This window comes from Mobula birostris, chromosome 2 (genome assembly GCF_030028105.1).
Source record: "Mobula birostris isolate sMobBir1 chromosome 2, sMobBir1.hap1, whole genome shotgun sequence".
Lineage (NCBI taxonomy): Eukaryota > Metazoa > Chordata > Chondrichthyes > Myliobatiformes > Myliobatidae > Mobula > Mobula birostris.
Genome location: NC_092371.1, coordinates 86,209,203 through 86,226,276, shown reverse-complemented (window position 1 = coordinate 86,226,276; position 17,074 = coordinate 86,209,203). Strand labels below are relative to the sequence as shown.

At 48.2% G+C, this 17,074-nt stretch overlaps 1 protein-coding gene across 2 annotated transcripts in view; it reads left to right on the top strand.

The window, feature by feature from the left end:
* Nucleotides 1-17,074, top strand: part of LOC140208642 (uncharacterized) — a 49,324-nt gene that overhangs the window by 23,998 nt on the left and 8,252 nt on the right. For both annotated transcript variants that reach the window (XM_072277488.1, XM_072277479.1), the window contains 4 exons: nt 4,406-4,471; nt 5,879-5,957; nt 9,581-9,659; nt 14,643-14,709. In XM_072277488.1, coding sequence (XP_072133589.1) covers nt 4,406-4,471; nt 5,879-5,957; nt 9,581-9,659; nt 14,643-14,709 — 291 coding nt within the window. The remainder of the gene's footprint in view (nt 1-4,405; nt 4,472-5,878; nt 5,958-9,580; nt 9,660-14,642; nt 14,710-17,074) is intronic.

Below are 17,074 nucleotides of genomic sequence, written 5' to 3'. Positions count from 1 at the left end.
ACAGCAAACGAGGCAGAGAGGCCTACCTGCCTGCCACAGTGAGCCACACAGCCATAGGCCACTCATAGATTCCTTCTCCGGCAGTGATCTGAAAGCAGGCTGTCAGCGCTGAGCTCTCGCTCACCTTCTGCATTCGCCTCGATGTTTCTATCTTCCTCGACGCTTAAACCATTTGGGGTGTATGGGGTGTCAGGGAGGGGTTGCACCTCTGGTGGGGGAACATGTCGCGTCCTTTTCAAGGTGGTTAGTCCACCTTTGGTCCCCACCTGGCACTCAGCTCTCACCTGTGGCTCCCTGTAGCAGTTTGCATGCGACAGCAGCCACACCCCGGGCAACGGCTTCGACAAGCCGGCTAAACCAGGTGAGGGTAGCCAACGGGTCTCAAGCCCTCGGTGAGATAGGGAGTTGTCTATCCCAGCATGTGGAGACAGACTCTGGGAGATTGAGCGGACGAGACTAATGGAAGGTCCAACGGTCAGGAAGGCGGTCTCTGCAAGTGTTGTGGAACGTGTAGAGCACAACAAGACACAGGAGTTGTCCTGGTTATCCACTTCGCCTAGTCCCATCTCCAGCCGTCTCGACTCTTGTCTTGCCACTGGATCCGGATGGGAATTGGGAAGAGAAAGTGAGGCTGACGCTGCGCAACTCTCCCTCACTTAAATCCAAATCAGGCGCTAGTCTCAACACCGTCACCATGGTGTCGAGGTCTTCCTCGACGTGAACGATGGGGGAACAACAACCAGTTAAGTGGGATCAACATTGGCTCACACTCTGTCTCGAAGTTTCTTCGTATCGAGGCCATCCGAGTGTGTGCTCACTTCCTGGAATTTTTTCGGATCCAAAGAGCTGGATCACTCAATCAATCTCCAAACTGTAAATTGCAGGCTCTAACAGTCCTAGAAACAGATATATGGTGAAAAACGGACATGAAAGGAGTGAAAAAGACATTTTCAGGAGCTATCTGGAAGACGTAGACGAGGGAGCTTTGTTTGCTGATGCCATCTTGACTGTCTGGTATGGGGGGCCTACTGCACATGATCGAAAAAAGCTGCAGAGCATTGTAAACTCAGCCAGCTCCATCATGGACACTAACCTCCTAACCGTAGAGCACATCTTCAGAAGGTAATGCCTTGTAAAGGTGGTATCCATCATTAAGAACCCATTCTCTCTCTCTCCCCCCCCCTCCCCAACACCACTACCAGGGACTTGCCGTCTTCTCATTGCTACCATCAGAGAGGAGGTACAGGAGCTTGAGGACAGACACATAACATTTCAGGAACAGCTTCTTCTCTGCCATCAGATTTTTGAATGGACAATGAAGCCATGGACCTATCTGAATATTTTTGCTCTCTTTTTGCACTACTTGTTTAATTTTTATATATATTTCATATTGCAATTTATAGTATTTTTATATATTGTAGTATACTGCTGCTGCAAAACAACAAATTTCACAACATACATTGGTGATAATAAACCTGATTCTGGTGGGGGGAGGTTGTTGGGGGATGTGAGTGGGTTGGCAGTGTAGTTCAATGGGTGGGGAGGAAATACAGGAAGAGTCAGTGACAAAATATTGGAGCAGATGGGTGCAGAGAGTCTGGAAAGATTGGGGGGTGGGAATGATTTGGAGCGGTAATATCAAGGGCAAGAGATCTAGAGAACTCAGGTGGTGGGATCACAGAGGTACAAGGAGATGGAAGTTAAAGGGTTAACAAACGAAGAGTGTGTGATGGCTTTGGACCTGTACTCAGTGGAGTTCAGAAAAATGAGTCTCATTGAAACCTATTGAATGTTGAAAGGCCTCAATAGAGTGGATGTGGAGAGGATGTTTTCCATAGTTGTCGAGTTGAGGACCGGAGGGCACAGCCTCAGAAAAGAGGGACATCCATTAGAACGGAGATGAGGAGGAATTTCTTTAGCCAGAGGGTGGTGAATCTGTGGAGTTAATTGCCATGGACACCTTTGGAGACCAAGTCATTGGGTATATTTAAAGCAGAGGTTAGTTAATAGGTTCTTCATTAATCAGGCCATCAAAGGGGTTATGGGAAGAAGGGAGGAGAATGGGGTTGAGAGGGATAATAAATCAGCCATGATGGAATGGCAGAGCAGACTCGATGGGCAAAATGGCTTACTTCTGCTCACACATAAAAAATGCTGGTGAATGCAGCAGCATCTATAAGAAGAGGTACAGTCAACGTTTCGGGCCGAGATCCTTCGTCAGGACTAACTGCGAGAAGAGGTAGTAAGAGATTTGAAAGTGGGAGGGGGAGGGGGAGGTCCGAAATGATAGGAGAAGACAAGAGGGGGAGGGATGAAGCCAAGAGCTGGAAAGTTGATTGGCAAAAGGGATACCAGGCTGGAGAAGGGAGAGGATCATGGGATGGGGGGCCTAGGGAGAAAGAAGGGGGGAAGGGAGCCCAGAGGATGGGCAAGGAGTATAGTGAGAGGGACAGAGGGAGAAAAAAGAGAAAAGAAAAAAAAAATAATGAATAAATAAATAAGGGATGGGGTACAAAGGGGAGGTGGGGCATTAACGGAAGTTAGAGAAGCCAATGTTCATGCGGCATTAACAGAAGTTAGTCCTGACAAAGGGTCTCGGCCCGAAATGCCGACTGCACCTCTTCCTAGAGATGCTGCCTGGCCTGCTGCGTTCACCAGCATTTTTTATGTGTGTTGCTTGAATTTCCAGCATCTGCAGATTTCCTTGTGTTTACTTCTGCTCATATGTCTTATGGTCTTATTGTTACTTATGGAGATGGGGAAGTGGAAGGAGAGGGGTGGGGTAGGTGAACAGACAGGGGCGAGGGGAGAGATAGTAGGAGTGATGGGTTGAGTGGGCAAGGGCAGGCTGGTTTGATGTTTCAATGAACAGTACATGTGACAACTAAAGCTAACCTCTGTCTCTAAATTAGCCACAGAACTAGATATGTGTTTGAATTTTGAACCAGTATGGTGTGTGTCTGGAATGTGCCTGGGAGTGGTGGGGTGGAAGAGGCACTAAGAAACTTTTGGAGAAGCAGATGAATATACAGAGAATGGAGGGTGATGGACATAGGGTAGGCAGAAGGGATTAGAGTAGTTTGGTGTTTAATTACCAGTGTACTAGTTTGGCATCACATCATGGGCTGAAGAACCTGTTCTTGTCTTGTACTGGTCTATGTTATGGTGTGAGGAACAAGTTTTTTTTAAACAGACTGGCGGATGCCTAGAATGAATTACTGGGCTAGTCATAGAAGCAGATAGTTTGGCGGAGGCTAAAAAGCTTTTAGATAGAGACATGAGTCTGAAGATAATGGAGGAATATGGATGGTACACAGGAGGGCTGCATTTGGTATAAATTAGCATCAAGATCAGCCTAACATCGTGGGCAGAATGGCCTGTTTATGTTCTACACTCAGTAACCACTTTATGAGATACCTCCTGTACCTAATTAAGTGGCCACTGAGTGTACGTTTGCGGTCTTCTGCTGCTGTAGCCCATCCACTTCAAGGTCTGACATGTTATGCATTCAGAGATGTTCTTTTGCACACCACTGTGGTATTTATTGCCTGTTACACAGCTGCTATTTAGGACAGCAATGAAAGTCCTCCATCTGTCTGTCCTTGGAGGGCTTCCTTCATTGTGCCAGTAGCTTCCTCTCTGTTTTCATTACTGTCGGCCATACAAGGCCCAGGTGGGGACTCAGGAATACCATCACACTCAGATGTAGAAAGATTCTTCATTGCTGTTTCTGTAACAGTTTTGTTTAATCACTCTGGGTGACCCCTGAACCTGGAGGACAGGTTGACCACTCTTAGTCTGGCCTCTACCCTTTGATCTGTTCTACATGGGTGACCCTACCAAAAGCCAAAGCATAAAGCCCTGACTCCAGGCAACATGACTGTCTGTGACATTGAAGCATGCAAGCCTCCAAACCACGACAAGCTTGTGGTCCTCTTGGAGGACACTACTGTTGTATTGAATGGTTATTTGAGTTACGGTCACTTTCTTGTCAGTTTTAAAACCAGTCTGGTCATTCACCTCTGACCTCTCTCATTAACAGGGTGTTTTTGCCCTCAAAACTGCCTCTCGCTGGATGCTTTTTGTTTTTCACACCATTCTCTGTGAACTCTAGAGACAGTTGTCTGTGAAAATCCCAGATCAGCAGTTTCTGAGATGTTCAAACCACCTCTTCTGACACCAACAATCATTCCACAGTCAAAGTCACTTAGATCACGTTTCTTCCCCATTCTGATGTTTGGTCTGAACAACAACTGAAGCTGTTGACCATGTCTGGGTGCTTCTATGCATTGTGTTGCTGGTACATGATTGGCTGACGAGATATTTGCATTAACGAGCAGGTGTACCTAATAAAGTGGCCACTGAGAGTATGTTCTAATAATTGTTAAATGTTCTGTCTTTTAAGGACAAGCCACGTCGGCGAAGTAAGAGGGCAGCGATGGACCTCCAGAGATATCGGCATCATTACCCCGTGAGTGTGAGAAGCCACTGCCTGGGAACCTGCAGAATTAATTGAATGGGTCTCATGTCATGTCCGGGGTCACCTGTTCAAACCTGAACAACTCTGCTGGGTGAATCTCTGCTGCAGTACCGAGAGAGTGCAGCTCTCAGTGAAGTCCCTCTTCCTACACACCTTGCCAAAGCTTAGCTGAAAGGTTTCAAAGAGAACCTTGAATTTTTCTATTGGGTCATCCGCAAGTGCTTTACCATCAAAGAAATAGTCACTGTCCTGAGTAATCTTATTTTGTTTGCTTCTGTGCCAAGTAGTGACTTTGCACTGTGGTTGGGCTTACTCCAGGCTATAGTAAGTCAGTATTCACGTTCTCCCTCCTCCCAGTCTCAGGTTTGTAGAGTTGCGGGTAAGGCCTGAACTCGATATAAGCAGATGTGCAGAGGATTGCACAGAGGCAGAGCAGTGAGCATCATGTTTTACAGGACCAGCGATAAGATCGGGGTTCAGATCCCGCTGCTGTCTGTATGTTCTCCCCAGGACTGTGTGGGTTTTCTCGGGGTATTTCACAGTCTGAAGATGTATGGGTTAGGGTCAGTGAGTTGTGGGCATGCTATTCTAGGGCTGGAACCATGTCAACAATTGCGGGCTACCCCCAGCGCATCTCAGACTGTGTTGGTTACTGACACAAGACAATGCAATTCACTCTATTTCAATGTACATGTGATAAATAAGCTTGCATCTTGATCTTGAATCGTATGTTCCAGGTGAGTGTGTCTATAATTAAAGGAAACTGGGTTAAAAGCTGCAGGCTTTGTGGAAGTTCTGCGTGTTTTTCAGAGAACAGTCTTGTTCACCACAATAAGAATTTCCTGACACTTATCTTCTTTACTTACTGTACAACCTTGTGTTCTTTTCTCCCTCATGAACTCTTTAAACTTTCCCTGAAACGTATCAGTGTTTCTTCCTTAATCTGCTCCTGTACTCGCTCCGCTCGGGCCAGAGAGGTTTCTCCTGCGACTGCAGACGCTGGCATCTGGAGCAATGTACAAAGTTCTTTGAGGATCTCAGCAGGTTACTCACCTTGAACGTAGGATCTGTGGAGGGGAAGGGACAGTCGATGTTTCAGGGTCAGTGGACTGCATCTGAAAAGTCGACTACCAGTCTCCCTTCATAGATGCTGCCTGATTCACTGAGTTCTTCCTGCGCTTTAAAACATGGTGATCCAATGGGGAAGAATGCAGGGAACGTCAACATCCATGAATGAATGTGGAAGATCCAAAGGTCCAACAGCAAAGCATTCAGATTAAACAGCTCCTGCCTGCTTTGGGCGTGTGTGGCAGTTCCAAGATCCAAACTGAATTTCCTGATTAGATATTGTAGATAGCAATGCTTTTCCCAGGCTGATCTTGTTTCTGTTCCCAACAGGATCTGAAAGATAATGCAGAACACAGCAGCAACGTCAACTTTTTGTTCTACATGAACAAAACATGCTCCCAGCCCAGTGGTAAGTCCTTGCCTGCTGATTACCCCTCTTATCCCTCACTGACAAGGCCAGTGTTGACCACCCACCTACAAACAGCTTTCTGGAATGGTGTGGTCACCTGGCAAAAGTGTTCCCATGGTTTGTGCTGGCTCTTTGCCAGAATTCACCAGTAAATTTCCCTTGGCGTTTCTCCCTTCATCATTTTTACCAGTGGGTTTGAAAGCTCCCCTCGGGTCTGTTCTACCCCCCCCCCCATTCAATAGGCAGCTCCCAGTGCATAGAATCTCCCCCAAATTTATACCACTTGATTAAATCTCCTCTTAATCTTTTCCAATTTCCTTCCCAGAATACCCACTGAACTTGTTCCCCTTCTCCAATACCCCACAGAGGCGGCAGAGGCAACTGTTCTATTGGGGGAGCATCGATCACCCACTAGAGTCATGGTTAGAATCATTTCCTGGGACAAAACAAGGGCTTTCTATTGACCGGGAGACTTAACGACAGAACCACTGGATGGTTGCTGTGATGGAGAGCACTCTGAAAATGCCTTACCCACACACTCACACTCTCTCTCTCTCACACACACACACTGCCTTGTCATTCTGCTGTTGTTGTGCAGAGTGTACTTACTTCACTGTCTTCCCTAGTATATTCTAAGAATGAGTCCATACATGGTGGAATATTCAATTTCTTTTGTAATGGGGATGTGTAAATGTGTGTTGCTTGTATACTGTATTTAACCTTTTCTGTTTATTTTGTAATACAATTGTAACTACACTATGGGTGCATCATATTCTAATTCTTGAGTTAACTTTGTGGATAAAGATAGTATGTCCTGGTGCCTAATAAATGGGACTCTTTGCTGTCAGAGGGAGAGAGAGAAAGAGATCATGGCTGCCAGGAGTTCATACTGGAAGAATAACATGGAGCTATTTTTGTGTTTTCTGGGAGGTATCTTTTTGTAAGTGAAAAAGGCTCTCGTGCTTTCCTGGCGTATATGACAAATAAACTCTTCTTGGGCTTCCAATCGGGTGTAGGTTGGAACCAACGTTTCGATGACAAACTCTGCCATCTTTATCAGAGCCAGAGACTTTTTCCCAGGGTGGAAATGACTAATAGCAGCAGCAATTTTAAGGTGATTGGAGGAAAGTATAGGGGGATATCGGAGGTAGAATTTTTTTTACACAGAGAGTGGTAGGTGTGTGGAACACATTGCCAGGGAGGCAGAAATATGAGGAACATTCAAGAAATTCTGAGATAGACTGAAAGAAATATGAGGAACATTCAAGAAATTCTGAGATAGACTGAAAGAAAAATGGAGGGTTACCTGGAATTGAGGTGTGCACTTTCTTCTGGGACACTTCAATCATCAGTCAAGGGATGTAATCTTTCAGTTTTCAACCACTCGATTTAAGTTTACAGGGGAAGACAAGTTCAGCATCCATCCCTGGTGGGTTAACCGGTTGCAAAGCCTGTGATGTCAGGGAAGTTATGAAGGGAGTGATGAGCTGAGGGGAAGAGGGTGTTGGAGGTTCCCCAGGCTGGACTTGATCAACAACATGATGGTTTCAGGTCCACTTGGCGAGAAGGATTGGTCATAAGCAAAGCTGTGGAGGCTTCCTCCCTGCACTAATCAGATAGAACTGGACAGCACCAAAAAAAGACCCTTTGGCCCATGGTGTTCTGCCAACATTTTAAACTACACCAGGACCAAACTAACCCTTCCTCCCACACAGCCCTCCATTTTTCAGTCATCCGTGTGCCAATCTCAGTGTCGTTTAAATGCCCCTAATGTATTTGCCTCTGCCACCACCCCGGCAACACGTGTTCCACACACCCACTCCCCTCCGTATAAAATAACTTACTCCTGACATACCCCCGGTACTTTCCTCCAATCACCTTAAAATTATACCCCTGGTATTAGCTATTTCTTTCCTGGGGAAAAGTCAGATGACACCTACGAATAACTTCCACCCACCTTCCACTCATTCCCATAGAATAGAAAGAAGGAATTTCCCATGGATTACCCAACTGTTTCTATAGCCATCTCACTGAATACACAATTGCAATTTTAAACTCGGCAAGTTCCCAAGATATCAATGTGGTAATTGTGCAATATTGATCAAGGGATAAATATCTACCCAGGAGTCACAGAGCACCTTAACACAGAAACAGGCCCTTCAGCCCATCTAGTCCATGTCAAACTGTTATTCTGCCTGGTCCCATTGACCTGCACCTGGACCATAGTCCCCCCAATCCATATACCTATCCAAACTTCTCTTAAATGTTGAAATCGAACCCGCGTCCACCATTTCCTCACTCCACGCTCACACCACCCCCTGAGTGATGGAAATTCCCGTTGGGTTTTCTGAAAATACTTCACCTTTTACTCTTAACCCATGACCTCTAGTTCTAGTCTTAGCCAACCTCAGTGGTAAAAGCCTGCTTGCATTTACCCTAACTATAACCCTCATAATTTTGTATACCTCTATCAAATCCCCATCATTCTTCCACGCTCCAGGGAATAAAGTTCTTCCTATTCCACCTTTCCCTATATTTCAGCTCCTCAAGTCCCTGTAACATCTTGTAAACACCTCTGTACTCTTTGAATCTTATTGATATCTTTCATGTAGGTATGCTAGGTGACCAAAACTGTGCACAATACTCCATATTAGACATCACCAACATCGTATACAGCTTCAGCTGTTTCCTGTTCTTTAGTGGGATCTTTTGCATTTGCTTGAGAGGTCAGAAGATGTTTGTTTTTACGTGGCAGCTGAATTTTGATGTGAACAGCACTCCCTCAGTGTTGCACTCTAGTGTCAGTCGGTCCATGGAATGGAGTGTGAAACCCCAAACTTTGACTGGAAATGAGTGCATCCTCGGAGTTCTGTGGGAACTTGTCATTGTGGTGCAAATCACCAAGGTAATTCCATTCAGGAATTCACTGTTGGTGGAGGAGACTTCTGATACTGTTCAAGTTCGAGTTTATTGTCATTCAGCCATAGTCAGTCAAACGAAACATAATTTCCCTGGGGCCACGGTGCAGAACACATACAGTTACAATCCAGCACATACAGCCACAAAACAATATGAGCACAGGTCCCTGAGTAGTCTGGCCCATCCTGAGATGAGACAGGTTGACATAAAGTGTGAGGTGCCTTTGTGTAAGAGAGTGTAATGTTTATATTTATTGAGATACAGCGCAGAACAGGCCCTTCGGCCCCTTGAGTCATGCTGCCCAGCAACCCCTGATTTAACCTTAGCCTAATCACGGGGCAAGTTACAATGGCCCATGAACCTACTAATCAGTACGTCTTTGGCCTGTGGGAGGAAACCGGAGCACCCAGAGGAAACCCACGCAGTCACACGGTGAGTGTACAAGGCAGCAGTGGGAATTGAACCCAGGTTGCCTGTACTGTAGAGTATAGTATTTTACTGGCACTATAGTCAGGATTTCAGTTTTCCAAGAGTGAGGGGTTGAGGTCTACAAGAGACTGCAGTGCCCAGATGCACCCCCTATAGTAGAGTCTAATTCAGTCTCTGAACACATGCAACAAACTGATGTTTCTTGTGTTTTATTGCACTCTCCTTTTGTTTAAAATCTCTGTGGAGGATTGACAACTAAATTCTTTGTTTACTAGGTTGTAAAATTGAGGAGATGTTAACGAAGTGGAAGGGGAAATATGAACATCTGGAGAGGAACCATTCGTATATCCAGTGGTACGTACCTGAACATAGAACATCACGGTACCACACCAACATCATCATCACATATGACGTGGGCAATCATCGTCGTTGGCCATGATTGTTCTTGGCAAATTTTTCTGCAGAAGTGGGTGGCGGAGATCACACAGTAAATACACTCCTTACACATGCGCATTCTCTCTCCCCCCCCCCCCCCCACTCACTCACTGTCTCACACACACACACACACACACACACACGCACACACACACACACATTGCCTTGTTATTGCACTGAGTGTACACGCTTCACTGTCATCACCGGTACATTCTCATAATGGGCCCTAAACTCAGCTGGTGCACTCGGGTTGGCTTCATGATGCCTTTCCCACCACCCATAAGGAAATGGGATGTTCCGTTTCCTTAGTGATGGGGATGTGTAAATGCTTGTATACCGTATTTAAGGTAGATTCATTTTGTAATATGATTGTAATTACATTGTGCAATGCATCATATTCTAATTCATGTGTAGTCTAAAGTTAACTTTGTTAGGAATTAAAGATAATATAGTATATCTTAGTGTTTAAAAAAATAAGGTGCTAATTGCCCTCCATATGAGAGAGAGATGGGGGCTGTCAGAAGTTCACAAAATGCTACTACAAATAAGTTAATAAAAATATAATTAATATAAAATAGAACATATGTGTTGGGCAAGGAATTAACAGAACCTATAACAATGTAGACTCTTTGGCCATGATGTGCCAATTTTTAACCTACTCTAACCCTTTCCTTCCTCCACGGGCCTATCTAAGAATCTCTTAAATGTCCCTAATGTGTCTGCCTCTACCACCACCCCTGGCAGTGTATTCCCCACACCCACCACTCTCTGTGTTGCTTGTCCCCCTGCACTGCCTTTTTCTGCAGCTGTTACACTTTATTCTGCATTCTGTTATCGTTTTACTGAGAGCATAGAACAGTATAGCACAGAAACAGATCCTTTGGGCCACAAGGTTGTGTTGGTCCAAATAAATTAGTAATCAAATGGCCAACTAAACCAATCTCTTTTTCCTACCCAATGTCCATATCCTTCCATTTTCCTCACATTCATGTGCCTATCCAAAGGTCTTTTAAAAGTCCCTAATGTACCTGCCTGTGCATTCCAGGCACTCTCTGTCACTTGCCACTCTGTGAAGAAACATACCCTTCTCATCTGCTTTGAAATTACCCCCTCTGGTATTAGACATTTTGACCCTGGGAAAAAGATGCTGTCTGTCTACTCTGTCTGTGCCTCTCATAATCTTGTAAACGTCTATCAGACCTCCCCTCAGCCTCCACTGCTCCAGAGAAGACAACCCAAGTCTGTCCACCCTCTTGTTATAGCACATGCTCTCTAATCCAGGCAGCATCCTGGTGAACCTCTTCTGCACCCTCTCCAAAGCCTCAACGCCCTTCCTATAGAGGAGTGATCAGAACCGAATACAATACTCCAAATGTGGCCTAACTAGAGTTTTATAAAGCTACAACATAACTTTCTGACTTTTGAGCTCAATGCACTGTGCAATAATTTGATCTCTATCAACAATATGCAAGAAAACCTTTCACTGTATCTCGGTACACGTGGATAGAATAAACTTGTTCCAATTCCAATAGCAATACTGATTGGACAGGTGCACATGGAGGAATGAAGAATCATGCTATAGAGGAATGTGCAGTGTCTGGGGCTAAGTTAGCATGACATGTAAATTAATGCAATGTTAGCATTCATTTCAAGAGGACTGGAATATAAAAACAAGGATGTAATACTGAGGCTTAATAAGGCATTGGTGTGGCATCACTTGGAATATTGCGAGCAGTTTTAAATATAGAACATAGACTAGTATAACACATTACAGGCCCTTCGGCCCACAATGTTGTGCCGACCCTCAAACCCTGCTTCCCATATAACTCCCCACCTTAAATTCCTCCATATACCTGTCTAGTAGTCTCTTAAGCTTCACTAGTGTATCTGCCTCCACCACTGACTCAGGCAGTGCATTCCACACGCCAACCACTCTCTGAGTAAAAAACCTTCCTCTAATATCCCCCTTGAACTTCCCACCCGTTACCTTAAAGCCATGTCCTCTTGTATTGGGCAGTGGTGCCCTGCGGAAGAGGTGCTGGCTGTCCACTCTATCCATTCCTCTTAATATCTTGTACACCTCTATCATGTCTCCTCTCGTCCTCCTGCTCTCCAAAGAGTAAAGTCCTAGCTCCCTTAATCTCTGATCATAATCCATACTCTCTAAACCAGGCAGCATCCTGGTAAATCTCCTCTGTACTCTTTCCAATGCTTCCACATCCTTCCTATAGTGAGGCAACCAGAACTGGACACAGTACTCCCAAGTGTGGCCTAACCAGAGTTTTATAGAGCTGCGTCATTACATCGTGACTCTTAAACTCTATCCCTCGACTTATGAAAGCTAACACCCCATAAGCTTTCTTAACTACCCTATCTACCTGTGAGGCAACTTTCAGGGATCTGTGGACATGTACCCCCAGATCCCTCTGCTCCTCCACACTACCAAGTATCCTGCCATTTACTTTGTACTCTGCCTTGGAGTTTGTCCTTCCAAAGTGTACCACCTCACACTTCTCCGGGTTGAACTCCATCTGCCACCTCTCAGCCCACTTCTGCATCCTATCAATGTCTCTCTGCAATCTTCAACAATCCTCTACACTATCTACAACACCACCAACCTTTGTGTCGTCTGCAAACTTGCCAACCCACCCTTCTACCCCCACATCCAGGTCATTAATAAAAGTCACGAAAAGTAGAGGTCCCAGAACAGATCCTTGTGGGACACCACTAGTCACAACCCTCCAATCTGAATGTACTCCCTCCACCATGACCCTCTGCCTTCTGCAGGCAAGCCAATTCTGAATCCACCTGGCCAAACTTCCCTGGATTCCACGCCTTCTGACTTTCTGAATAAGCCTACCGTGTGGAACCTTGTCAAATGCCTTACTAAAACCCATGTAGATCACGTCCACTGCACTTCCCTCATCTATATGCCTGGCCACCTCCTCAAAGAAATCTATCAGGCTTGTTAGACACGATCTGCCCTTCACAAAGCCATGCTGACTGTCCCTTATCTAAATGCCCATAGATCCTATCTCTAAGAATCTTTTCCAACAGCTTTCCCACCACAGACGTAAGGCTCACTGGTCTATAATTACCTGGACTATCCCTACTACCTTTTTTGAACAAGGGGACAACATTCACCTCCCTCCAATCCTCTGGTACTATTCCCGTGGACAACGAGGACATAAAGATCCTAGCCAGAGGCTCAACAATCTGTTCCCTTGCCTCATGGAGCAGCCTGGGGAATATTCTGTCAGGCCCCGGGGACTTATCCGTCCTAATGTATTTTAACAACTCCAACACCTCGTCTCCCTTAGTAACAACATGCTCCAGAACATCAACCTCACTCATATTGTCCTCACCATCATCAAGTTCCCTCTCATTGGTGAATACCGAAGAGAAGTATTCATTGAGGACCTCGCTCACTTCCACAGCCTCCAGGCACATCTTCCCACCTTTATCTCTAATCGGTCCTACCTTCACTCCTGTCATCCTTTTTTTCTTCATATAATTGAAGAATGCCTTGGGGTTTTCCTTTACCCTACTCACCAAGGCCTTCTCATGCCCGCTTCTTGCTCTTCTCAGCCCCTTCTTAAGCTCCTTTCTTGCTTCCCTATATTCCTCAATAGACCCATCTGATCCTTGCTTCCTAAACCTCATGTATGCTGCCTTCTTCCACCTGACTAGATTTTCCACCTCACTTGTCACCCATAGTTCCTTCACCCTACCATTCTTTATCTTCCTCACCAGGACAAAATTATCCCTAACATCCTGCAAAAGATCTCTGAACATCGACCACATGTTCATAGTACATTTCCCTGCAAAAACATCATCCCAATTCACACTCGCAAGTTCTAGCCTTATAGCCTCATAATTTGCCCTTCCTCAATTAAAAATTTTCCTGTCCTCTCTGATTCTATCCTTTTCCATGATAATGCTAAAGGTCTGTGACCTGACCTGGTTCATTAACTAGTACTAGATCTAGTATGGCATTCCCCCTGGTCGGCCTGTCCACATACTGTGACAGGAATCCATTCTGGACACACTTAACAAACTCTGCCCCATCTAAACCAATGGAACTAATCAGGTGCCAATCAATATTCGGGAAGTTAAAGTCACCCATGATAATGTCACCCATGGCCCCTTTATCTCAGAAAGGATGTACTGACATTGGAGAGGGTTTGGAGGAGGTTCACAAAACTGATTCTGGGATTGAAAGGCTTGTCATTTGAAGAGTGTTTGATGGCTCTGGGCCTGTACTCACTGGAATTCGGAAGAATGTGGAGGGATCTCATTGAAACCTGTTGAAAGTCCTTAATAGAGTGGATGTAGAGGTGATGATTTCCTTTGGTAGGGGAGTCTAGGCCAGAGGGCACAGCCTCAGATTAAAGGAACGGAGATAAGGAGGGGTTGATGAATCTGTGGAATTTGTTGCCACAGACAGCTGAGGAGGCCAAGTCATTGGGTATATTTAAGGCAGAGGTTGATTGGTTCTTGATTGCTCAGGGTATGAAGGGTGACAGAGAGAAGGCAAAAGATTGGGATTGAGAGGGAAATGGATCTGCTCTGATGGAATGGCGGAGCAGACTCAATGGGCCAAAGAGTCTAATTCTGCTCCTTTGTCTTATGGTCTAAGTTGGACTGACCTGTCGGAGTGCTGGATTTAGCACAGTTAGTTGTGATTTCTATCAGTACTGTGATTCTGTTAGACATCATGGATTTTCCAACAATGTGCCTGTTCATTCCAGCACCATTCTGTTGTACAGTGGGCCAGCAGGCCTGCCAGTGTAGGAAGCATGCTGCGAAATTGGCCCATGGGTTGAAATGGCTGCAGTCATCAGTGTGGGCCAGCAGGTCCAATTTCTTCCTCATTTCTAATTGGTTGGGTTATGTTTTCAGGCTGTTTCCATTGCGAGAACCTGGAATGAATTGGTGGGCCAAAGAACTCACTGTTCAAGAAATCAAGGTGTGTATTGTGGTAAGGAGTTACTCAAGAGTGTTTGTACATTATCCTTTATTATGGAGTTAGAGGGAGGGGGAGAGAGAAAGAAAAAGAGATGGAGAGGAGAGAGGGTGAGGGGGGAGGTGGAGAGAGGGGAGGGTGAGGGGGAGATGGAGAGGAGGGAGGGGGAAGGGGAGATGGAGGGGGGAGGGGGAGATGAAGGGGGGAGGGGGAGATGGAGAGGAGGGAGGGTGAGGGGGAGGTGGAGGGGGGAGGGGGAGATGGAGAGGAGGGAGGGGGAAGGGGAGATGGAGAGGAGGGAGGGTGAGGGGGAGGTGGAGAGAGGGGAGGGTGAGGGGGAGATGGAGAGGAGGGAAGGTGAGGGGAGATGGGCAGGAGGGAGGGGGAGATGGAGGGGAGAGAGGGGGAGTTGGGGAGGAGGGAGGGGGAGACAGAGGGGAGAGAGGGGGAGATGGAGAGGAGAGAGAGGGAGGAGGGAGGTAAGGAGGGAGGTGGAGAGGAGGGAGGGTGAGGGGGAGGTGGAGAGGAGGGAGGGGGAGGTGGAGAGGAGGGAGGGGGAGATGGAGAGGAGGCCGGGGGAGATGGAGGGGAGAGAGGTGGAGACGGAGAGGAGAGAGAGGGAGGAGGGGGGGAGAGATGGAGAGGAGGGAGGGGAGATCGAGAGGAGGGAGGGTGGGGAGGTGGAGAGAGGGGAGGGTGAGGGGCAGATGGAGAGGAGGGAAGAGGAGTTGGAGTGGGGGGAGGGGGAGATGGAGAGGAGAGAGGGTGAAATGGAGAGGAGCGAGGGAGGAGGGAGGAGGAGATGGAGAGGAAGGAGGGTGAGGGGGAGAGGAGGGAGGGTGAGGGGGAGATGGAGAGAGGGGAGGGTGAGGGGCAGATGAGGAGGGGGAGATGGAGAGGAGGGAGGGAGAGATGGGGAGGAGGGAGGGGAAGACGGAGGGGAGAGAGAGGGAGGAGGGAGGGGGAGATGGAGAGGAGGGAGGGGGAGATGGAGAGGAGGGAGGAGGGAGGGGGAGATGGAGAGGAGGGAGGGTGAGATGGAGAGGGGGAGGGGGAGATGGAGAGGAGGGAGGGTGAGGGGAAGAGGAGGCAGGGGGAGACGGAGGGGAGAGAGGGAGACGGAGAGGAGAGAGAGGGAGGAGGGAGGGGGAGATGGAGAGAGGGGAGGGTGAGGGGCAGATGGAGAGGGGGAGGAGGAGTTGGAGTGGGGGGAGGGGGAGATAGGGGGGAGGGAGGGGAAGACAGAGGGGAGAGAGAGGGAGGAGGTGGGGGGAGATGGAGAGGAGGGAAGGTGAGGGGGAGATGGAGAGGAGGCGGGGAGACGGAGGGGAGAGAGGGGGAGACGGAGAGGAGAGAGAGGGAGGAGGGAGGGGCAGATGGAGAGGAGGGAGGGTGAGGGGGAGATGGAGAGGAGGGAGGGTGAGGGGGAGAGGTGGCAGGGGGAGACGGAGGGGAGAGAGGAGGAGACGGAGAGAGGGAGGAGGGAAGGGGAGATAGAGAGGAGGGTGGGTGAGGGGGAGATGGAGAGGAGAGGGTGAGGAGGAGGTGGAGGGGGAGGGGGAGATGGAGAGGAGGGAGGGGGGAGGGGGAGATGGAGAGGGGGGAGGGGGAGACGGAGAGGAGGCAGGGGGAGACGGAGGGGAGGGAGGGGGAGATGGAGAGGGGGAGAGGGAGATGGAGAGGAGGGAGGGTAAGGGGAGAGGAGGCAGGGGGAGACGGAGGGTTGGGAGGGGGAGATGGAGAGAAGGAAGGGTGAGGGGGAGATGGAGGGGGGAAGGGAGATGGAGAGGAGGGAGGGGGAGGGGGAGATGGAGAGAGGGGAGGGGGAGATGGGGAGGAGGGAGGGGGAGACAGAGGGGAGAGAGAGGGAGGAGGTGGGGGGGAGATGGAGAGGAGGTGGGGGAGACGGAGGGGAGAGAGGGGGAGATGGAGAGGAGACAGAGGGAGACGGAGAGGAGACAGAGGGAGGAGGGAGGGGGAGATGGAGAGGAGGGAGGGTTAGGGGGAGAGGAGGCAGGGATAGATGGGGAGAGAGGAGGAGACGGAGAGAGAGGGAGGAGGGAAGGGGAGATGGGGAGGAGAGGGTGAGGAGGAGATGGAGGGGGAGGGGAAGATGGAGAGGGGGGAGATGGAGAGGAAGGAGGGTGAGGGGGAGATGGAGAGGAGGGAGGGGGAGATGGAGAGGAGGGAGGGTGAGGGGGAGGTGGAGAGGAGAGGGTGAGGAGGAGATGGAGGGGGGAGGGGGAGATGGAGAGGGGGAGGGGGAGATGGAGAGGAGGGAGGGTGAGGGGGAGAGGAGGCAGGGGGAGATGGAGAGGAGAGAAGGGGGAGATGGAGAGGAGGGAGGGTGAGGGGGAGATGGAGAGGA